This window comes from Narcine bancroftii, chromosome 3, assembly GCF_036971445.1.
Source record: "Narcine bancroftii isolate sNarBan1 chromosome 3, sNarBan1.hap1, whole genome shotgun sequence".
Classification (NCBI taxonomy): Eukaryota; Metazoa; Chordata; class Chondrichthyes; order Torpediniformes; family Narcinidae; genus Narcine; species Narcine bancroftii.
Window position 1 is genome coordinate 112,843,504 of NC_091471.1, and position 10,080 is coordinate 112,853,583.

Genomic DNA, 10,080 nt, shown 5'->3' on the forward strand with positions numbered 1-10,080 from the left:
ATGCCTGGAACAAGGAGATCATGGTTAGAGGCCTCCTGTCCAACCAAAGCCTGGGATAGTGTGCAAACTGCCTTCCGGATAAGCCGTGCACCCATAGGACATCTGGAGTCCTGTCTCTGCAACTGGATTGAAGCGATGGCTTCCAAGAAGATTCATCGCACATATGCAGAAAATCGCACATGCGCGAATCAGAAGAGGTTCAAGAGACAGAGGAACTACAGGCTTCACTCCTGGCAGCAGATATAGTCCTCTCCAGCAAGAAATTCAAGGGAAAAGTGACAGTGAAGAGGAAGAGGATGAAGAGGAGCAAGAAATAATACAAGAAAAAGCCAAAGTTTCTGCTAAAGGTAAAGGAAAAAAGCTTAAGAAACAAGAAGAAATTGAATACTCTAATGCAGATTTGTTGTGAGAACTGAGATATTTAAAAAATAAAAATAAACAGATTAAAAAATATTTTGCAATTATGAATAAGATGCAAGTTACTTTGGATAATATGGATGAAAGAATCAAAAATGTGGAATATGGAGTGGAAGATGTACAGGATAGAGTGGTAAAAGTGGAAAATAAAACACTTGCATGGACTATGGAAAGAAAAATACTTTGGGATAAGGTGGATATATTAGAGAACTTCAATAGAAGAAATAATATTAAGATTGTTGGCCTCAAGGATGGCGTTGAAGGTCATGATACGATTTTTTTTTAAATTGGATACCAAAAGTTTGACAAACTTATTGAAGTTGAGAGGACACATAGAGCTCTCAGACCACCACCAATGCCAGACCAAGATACAGCGGGGGCAAAAGCAAGAAATGGTCTGCATAACAATCAATTGTTTTACCCAGACTTAAGTCCAAAATTACTAAACGAAGGAAAAAGTTCAATCCAGTTAAAAAACTGGAAAAAAGGATACAGATTTATACTACATCATTCAACTACTTTGAAGATCCTTCTGCCAGACAGTGGACAGTGATCGGGCAGAAGAGTTCGTGGAAACGTTGACGACTGTTAAATCAGACGAGTGACTAATTTAATACAATACTTTTTGTTGTTTATTAAAATATTATCCTTTTATTTGAAAGAATAATCAACAAATATATGGGGATCTGCCAGGGTTGGGGGTAATGGGTGGATGAATACTATCAAGTCATGTGTGTTTTTGTGGCACCAGCTACAACTTGTAAAATTGATGGGGGTAGCATTGTGCACTATTTATACAACACTAATGGGGGGATTCTTGTATTCTGTATAACTTTACATACTATGTACACTATGTTAATGGTACCTTAACTACAATCTTTTTTTTCTGTTTGGACTGCTGGAAGGTGTTTGGACTACCACGGTGGATAAAATCTGAGCAATTTATTGAAGGAGACAAGCAGGGGGAGGTGAAATACCTCTGTAGAGATACGCAAGTTTTAATGTTAATGGGCTAAATGGTAAAGTGAAGAGAAAGAGAGTATTGTCACATATTTCTAAAAATAGTAGTGGATTTGGCCTTCCTACAAGAAACCCACTTAATTGAAAAAGAACATCAGAAGTTAAAAAGAAATTCAGCAGGACAGGTTTTTACCTCTTCATTCAATTCAAAAGCAAAAGATGTAGCAATTTTGATACATAAAAATCTTCCAGTTAGAGTACAAAATGTAGTAACAGATCCTGCAGGTAGGTATGCTATAGTGCATTGTCAAATATACTCCCAAGTCCTGGATCCTTATGAATATATATGCACTAAATATTGAAGACAATTTATTCAAGAAACATTTCTTAACCTAACAAATGCCGAATAGGCAGAGATTTTAATTTTTGTCTAGATGCAGTTTTAGGTAGGTTAACACAATGAGAGAGCTGAAGTTAGAGGCTGCTTGGAGAAGAATTCATCCAAGAGAAAGAGATTATTCTTTTTATTCAAATAGACATGATTCTTATTCTAGGACAGATTTATTTTTAGTGTCAGCTCAGTTGCAAGGTAGGATAATAGAAGCTGAATATAAAGCGAGAATTTGACCAGATCACTCACCTTTGATATTGATGTTCATGATACCAGACAAAGAAAAATCAGTTTATAGATGGAGGTTCAATTCGTCATTGCTGAGATCAGACTTTCGTAATTTTATTAGAAGACAAATTCAATTATTTTGTGAGACCAACTGCAATTCAACTACCGATAAATGTATTATATGGAATGCTTTGAGAGCATATTTAAGAGGACAAATTATAAGATATACTTCCAAGATTAAAAAAGAATATACAAGAGAGGTGGAAACATTGGAAAAAGAAATAACGAATTTGGAAAAAGATCTTCAAAAGAGGAATTCTGATGAAAAACAGACAACTTGTTTATAAAAAATGAATATAATACATTACAAACATATAAAATTGAAAAAATGATAACAAGAACTAAACAGAAGTACTATGAATTGGGTGAAGAGCCCATTAAGTACTTTCTTGGCAGTTGAAGGCAGAACAGGTCTCAAGAATGATTAATGCCATAAAAACAGATATGAATGTGACTAGTTATAAACCTCATGAAATTAATGAGGCCTTTAGAGAATTTTATTCTGATTATACCAATTGGACTCTCAAGGAAATGTAAATAAAATAGAAAAATTCTTATTACATATAAGACTTCCAAGGGTAGATTTGGAAGAACAAGTAAAATTAAATGCTCCTTTTACCCAGTTAAGGAAGCATTCAGTTAATTGCAAAGTAATAAATGTTCTGGATAAGATGGTTTTCCTCCTAAATTTTATAAAGAATTCAAAGACTTGTTGATTCCTTTATTTATGGAGATATTAGATCAGGCATCAGCAACACACACGCTCTCCAGAAACTTTTTCAATGGCAATTATCACCATGATACCAAAAAAAGCTAGGGATCCATTGAAACTATCATCCTATAGACCGATTTCATTATTTAAGTCAGATTACAAGATCATTGCAAAAGCCTTGGCTAATAGATTGGCAATATTTTTGCCAAAACTGATAAATATGGATCAAACAGACTTTGTGGGAAAAAAAGGCAATCTGAAGACAATGTATGCAGACTAATTTGGCACAAAAGAAGGGTGATCTGAGGGTTGCTATGGCATTAGATGCAGAAAAAGCATTTGATAGACTAGAGTGAGACTTTTCATTTAAAGTGTTGGAAAGATTTGGATTAGGCCAAATCTTTATAAATTGGATCAAGGCATTATATAATGAACCGAAACCTAAGGTGGTTATTAACACTCAAATCTCTTCACCCTTTAAGTTGTCAAGATCTAGCAGACAAGGATGTCCGATATCTCCAGCTTTATTTATCTTAGCTACAGAATCTCTTGCAGAAGTAATTCGAGATCCAGACATCAAAGGATTTTGGGTTAACTAGGAGGAATATAAAATTAATTTATTTGCTGACGATGTATTGATATATTTGACAGAGCCAGTAACTTCATTTCAGAAATTGTACTCAAGATTGGAAGATTATGGAAAAGTTTTGTGTTATAAAATAAATTGGGATAAGAGTGAAATTATGCCTCTTACAAGAGGAGATTATACTCATTGTCAAAGAGACACTCTATTTAAATGGCTGGCAAATGGGATAAAATACTTAGGGATATGTACAGATAATAAAATTGCATGGGTGAAAATAGAATTAGATAAAATAGGGGAGAGAATAGCAGAGGATTTTAAATATATATAAGTGGGATGCAAAATTAATAACTGGTGAGACACCCCTTTGCTGAAACATTTAACAAATATTTGGTGTAAAATAAATGATATTGGAACAAGGTGAGGCTCTTCTCCTAAAACTCCTCTGACTCATAACAAGCTTATACCATGTACAATGGGTAATCAAATTTTTTAAATCTGATCCTGCAGAGGGATCAGGTATATTGAAGATTGTTTATGGGCAGAGACAATTGATGCTATTTGAACAATTAAAAAATAAATATGGAATTCTTAATAACACAACTTTCTGCTATTTTCAGATAAGAGCATATCTAAGGGATAAATTGGGCCCAACAATGTCTTTACCAAATTGTAGTGATTTAGACACTGATTCAAAAGGGAAATACAAAGAAATTTACTTCAGCAATATATCTCTTACTTCAAGTAGAAACCCCAAAACAGGGGTTCACAAGTCCAAGCAGAGATGTGAATCAGACTTGAATGAAAGAATTTACGAACAAATTTGGTCTGAATTATGTTGGGATAGCATGACTAATATGATCAATGTAAGATATTGATTAGTACAATATAATTTTTTGCATCAATTATATCTCACACCACAGAAATTAACAAATTAAATTCAAATCTTTCATATTGATGTTTTGGATGTGGTGAGGAGATAGAAACTTTTTTACATTCAACTTAGTCATTTTCTAAAGTAAGACCTTTTTAGGTAGATTTAGAGCAGATTACAGGACTTCAATTTTCACAAAACCCAGAATTACTTTTACTAGGAAACATTACAGGGATAAGATGCAAATTGAAACTGTCTAAATATCAAATAGAATTTATTAAAATTGCACTGGCAATTAGCTTTATATAGCTTACATAGCTTTTGCGTGGATGTCTGATTCACATCTAGGCATGGCACGTTGGGACATAGACAACTTAAGAAATAAGTATGATATATTTTTACAAATTTGGCATCCATTTTACAAAATTCTGGTGAAAATATTTAGATGAGTTCTTCCCAACCCTCGAGACCAGGATGGATTTTCTCCACAAGTAAACTAAATAGAATATAAATTTATGAGCCTTGGAGTTTGTGTCACTTTTCAGCAGCCCAATTTGTTTTTCTTTTCAATCTTTAATATCTTAATTTTTTTTGTTGCTCATCTATACTTTCATTCTCTTTCTTTTTCTTTGTTTGTTTTTTTTTGGGGGGGGTTGGAGGGACTGGGTTAATACCATCATGAAGTACATATTGAAGTACTTTTATACTTCCATTTTTAACTTTGTAATTGACTTCATGTTTGGTTAAAAAAAAATATATATAAAAAGAAAAATAGGCATCAAAGTAAGTTGCAAGAAGGAAGCAAGGGACACAAGGAGCTTAAAACACTGAGCAGAAAACTAGCAGATAGAATAAAATGCAGGAAAATGAGAAGATATGTGCTTTGAAAAGAAAACAAAAAAGCCCATTGTTTAGTAATACCTGTAGCAGGAAACTGATGTGCAGAGATTTTTGTTTTAAATTCATGACTCAGGAAAATAAAGTGCAGTCTATTTCAATGTAGTCAAAATATAATAATGAAGTATTTTGTAAAGTTAGAAGGGAAAGAGAGAATTATTCAAAATCATTTATTGTCATGTAATTAAATTCTTAAAATGTGAACTTTTGCTTGCTGTATAGCCACACAAAGAGGGTCCACTAGCTTGATACCCCCACCAATAAGAGACACAGAGTCTGTGAATTTGTTTCTTGCACTCCTACAACTGAAAATGGAGAATAATTCTCAAATAGAAGATAAATATTCACATGGACTAGCTACACTTGTTAACAAGGTATCATTTTTGCAACATGATTTATCGAAAGAAAGAATAAAGTGATGGCATAGAATAAATTTTAAACAAACAATAAAAAAAAACCTTAAGTCCATTAGCCTTGCAATTACTCACTGCAATACTAGTATTTGAAGTCAGACTTGAACTGCAGACGAGTGAGCTTTTCAAACATAAGGAAACTACAGCAGAGTACAAAATTCAAAAACATGTCAACAACATAATACTCTACCAAAAAGTTTAGTTGTACATCTTGTATGTGGTGCTCATACTCATACTGCCCACTCTTCAATTGTATGCAGAATCGAAAAAGAAAATTGACTACAACATAATACTGATACAATATCACTACGTACCAGTATTTACAATAGTAATGATTTAACTCCCAATTGATAATATGAGCATTTTAACCTTCCAATAGATTGATTGTAGTAACATGTAAATGGCTTACCCAGTGACAGCTATGTAATTCCCCAACGTTTTCTGCCAGTGGTATTGTATAAGGTTGCCTGCAACAACTTTCTCTGAAATGGTAAATACTCGCTGCACAGGAAAGAAAACAATAAACAAAATTTTACAAATACCAAATTATTTGACTTTAACATAGAATTTGAGTATGGTGTTCAGTTACAGCTGTATTCAAACTGCAAAATATAGTTAAAAGATATTCACAATACACGCACCTGTAATAAACTAACCATTGGGCAAACTTTTCTATTAATTAGCTATTGGAAGGTACTTCCAAATTATTTCAAATATTTTCGAGTTACATACCAAAACTAGAAATAATCAACTAACCTTGCTAGAATAAATATTCATGCACTGTACTCTTAATTTGCAGACAATATTTTGGGGGGCAGGGGGAAATGGGTATTTGCAGATACTAATCTGCATTGTTTGCCTAATCTCTTTAACCTCCTCTGGTCCCAATTTCCACACACATTAATTTCATAACCTGTGTCCTTGTTTGAGCATCTCCAAAGTTTAACACCACTTTACAGAAAACCTTCCATTTTGAACTTTTCTGATTCTAGTTTGCCATCTGCCTCTTGCTCTCCAACTTTTCCTACACAATTTTAGTCATCATGCCACAGAAATCTGAATTACTCGACACATCTTCCACTGCATTGCTCTTGCCCCATTCATAAAAACCTTTCAAAAATACCAATGAGAAAAAATATTTTTCCATTTCCAATTTCAACATCTCATATTTTGAGTGAAATATAGTGCATTAAATATGGCAAAATATACTAATTAAATTACATTCTACTCTTGAAGAACCCCAAGCTCTAACCTTTATCTTTGCTTTGAATGATCTTGCTCTGTTCTAGACACTCACCTTTGCTAATCACCTATCCCAATAGTTTCCCGAGTAGTTTTCGCCTCCTTGCCTTCAAAACAGAGAACTTCAAGTCCATTACAAGTGCCAGACCATTGGCTTGGTCATTCACTGCCAGACCCAGCACAATCATTTAAAATAGCATCTTTCTCATGTTACTATTTTTATTATTTCAAACGCATTCTGGTATGGAAAAACCCAAAGCTTGGCTTCTTAACAGCAGGCTATCTCCCTTACATTGTGTTATCGTTTTTGCCTCAAGGATTTTGAATTTAAGCATTTCCACCTCCAATAAAAGCAATAAATGGTATCTCACTTTAAATGCCTTCTCTTTAACATTGCACAGAAATGACTGGACTGATTATGTGATCAAGTTTGTTTTATGAAGCTTCTGACTCCAAGATGCACAATTATTATCATTCAGCCATGGCTGTAAAAGCATTGTGGAACCCTTCAACCAGTTTCAACCCTGTCAACTGCATGTTTATGACTGGATTGAGATATTAATTCATATCCTCCATCTCTAAGGCTCAACACAGTCCAACTGTTTTCTCGTTCATCTACATACCATTCAGTTTCCAGCTGATTATGGAACAAGAACAAGGAATAGGAGCAAGAGTTGGCTACCTAGCCGTAGACCGCTCCACTTACCCACTTATTCCCCATGATCCTTGTGAAAAATTACATAAGGAAAAGATTTTTGAATTTAGTACATTGAAAAAAGGGCACTTGGCAACAATTTGTACAAAGGTTTGGTAACTCTTAGTCTATATGCCTGCTGAGACTACACCAAGTACTATGATCCAAATAAAATAAATAAGAATCAGGTGCTGGAAAAAGGTAAAGTAACATTTTTAGATTTGATGAGGTTAGATTATACAGTACTTCGGCTGTGTATGTCTGTAATTTTTTAGTATCTTAATTTAGAAAATATATCTTAATATTTTTAGTCATTTTATTATCCCACATGATTTTGAATGTTGTGAATGTTTACGACAGCATTAAAATCATTCGGTCAATATGGCTGGCTACTTATGCTAAGTCTCTATGTTATTTGATGGTGGCCTGGATTATGTTGATGTTTCCAGCAGAATGTGCCCAGAACGAATCCAAAAGAAACAAGCTGAGAGCTTGTTCAGGACAACAGAAAATCTGCTCCAATAAAATTACTCTCTCCCTCTCCCTCATGCAGGCAATCAAGTTGATGAATTATTTTTGCTACATTTTCAAATTGCTGTCAACATCTCAGAGCATCTTGATTTCAATTCATTGCACTTTGAAATGTTTTTTAAATCACAGCATTTAATTATTTACTACCTCTGAAAAAAAGCAGATGAAGACAGTTTAATGACCTACATGAAGTCGACACCTCTGTGTCCTTCTACTTTTGCACTGCACTGAGCCACAACCTGTATTAAATTCTTAAAGTCCAAAATAGAATTCATCACTTCTTAAACCGTGAGTGTTATTTATGACTCAAGTCTATTGTCATTCAAGTAACAATGTACAAATACACTAAAACTTGTTGGAGCCACACAGGATAATTTAAATTAGCATAATGCACCATGCATAGAAAGAGGTAAATAAAAAAATTAATAACTAAATACAGTTAATGTAAAAAATTCAATAGTGCAGACAGATATTTTGGTGGACCTGGAGAAATTTTTGGTTAGGGTAGTTCAGCGAGAATCACAAGCTGATACCCTTTTGAACCAAACTTTAGGTTCCTGCCTTCAGCAACCAGGTTGATGGGGTTGTTTATGATGTTGCCTGCCTTCTTGAGGAAGCACCTCACAAATATTTCTTCAATGGAAAGGAGGTCAGCAGCCGTGATGAGGTTAGCTAGGTCTGCCATTTTCTGGAGCCTTTTGGGTCCCTGCCAATAAAGAGGGGGCATAATCCTTTGGCCTCCCTTTCGTAAAGTCCACAATAAGATGACCTTGTGAACAAGATTAATAAAAAAATCAATAGGACAAGAATAACTTGTTGCTGCTGTAATCAAGGAGAATATCATAGTGATTTTAAAAATACAAGGTTGATCATAAACCTCATTGGAATGGTTCAAAAATACAAAAATGAATCTTTTAAAAAACTAATAGTAATTTTCAAAGGTAAGTGAGCAATTTGGGATGGGGGCTGTTTTGTGAACACGTGGTAATTGCAAACAGAAAAATTAGCCACAAAATGGTTTGGAGCACAGAATAGGCTTTTATCCTCATCATGAGCGTGAGGCGATCAATGTGCTCAGCAAGCTCTTCACTGCATTCTATTTTGAGAGGGGCTCCAGCCCGAACATCGACCATTCCTGTTCTCCCACTGATGCTGCTGACCGTCCTCCGAGTTCCTTAGGTAAAGTGTTTAACTGTGTCTACTCAGTAAAGTTTCATGTCTATGCAAAGCGATGTTTATTAGCTTGGACCTAACTGAACTGGAGTCTCTGATAATTTTTAAAAATCCGAGCAGCTGCCACGCAAACTGCCGCGTAACCATAGCAACCCATTTGAGGGGCCTCTTCAGGCTTTCCGTTGTATTCCGGGCTGAGGAGTTGACCTGGCTAAACAGTAATAAATGAGGACGACGACGCACAAAACACACGGACGCTTCCCTACAGTGAATATTTAATAGGTTCCTCTCTCACCTTCATGTCCTACTTTAATTTTCTCATCGACCATTTGCCAGGATCCCAAATTCCAATCTGCGCGTGCGCAACTTTGTTCTCTTTCCTCCCATAATGCAAAGCGAAATTGCTTACGTGTCACGTTGCCCTAGTGACCGTCGAGGTGTGTGCGCCGCCGGAAGAGGTGCTGTGATGGATCCTTCTCAACTTCGGAGCCAATATTGTCTCCTGTTAATGGAAGTCGTTAAATTTACAAAGATGAGCTTATTTAACACGTGACAATGCCGAAAACGTTATATCTCTGGGATGAATAGAATTAGACCTGCAAAAATATCTTCTTTTTCTTTGGCTTGGCTTCGCGGACGAAGATTTATGGAGGGGGTAAAAAGTCCACGTCAGCTGCAGGCTCGTTTGTGGCTGACCAGTCCGATGCGGGACAGGCAGACACGATTGCAGCGGTTGCAAGGGAAAATTGGTTGGTTGGGGTTGGGTGTTGGGTTTTTCCTCCTTTGCCTTTTGTCAGTGAGGTGGGCTCTGCGGTCTTCTTCAAAGGAGGCTGCTGCCCGCCAAACTGTGAGGCGCCAAGATGCACGGTTTGAGGCGTTATCAGCCCACTGGCGGTGGTCAATGT

The 10,080-nt window shown here is 35.6% G+C and overlaps 1 protein-coding gene across 2 annotated transcripts in view; it reads right to left on the reverse strand.

The window, feature by feature from the left end:
• The window catches only part of wdr19 (WD repeat domain 19), a 184,735-nt gene extending 175,179 nt beyond the window's left edge, over positions 1–9,556 (reverse strand). For both annotated transcript variants that reach the window (XM_069924914.1, XM_069924913.1), the window contains exons 1-2: positions 9,471–9,556; positions 5,945–6,036 (exon numbers count right to left, since the gene is read on the reverse strand). In XM_069924914.1, coding sequence (XP_069781015.1) covers positions 5,945–6,036; positions 9,471–9,476 — 98 coding nt within the window. In that variant the 5' untranslated portion in view covers positions 9,477–9,556. The remainder of the gene's footprint in view (positions 1–5,944; positions 6,037–9,470) is intronic.
• Between the last annotated feature and the right edge of the window lie 524 nt (positions 9,557–10,080).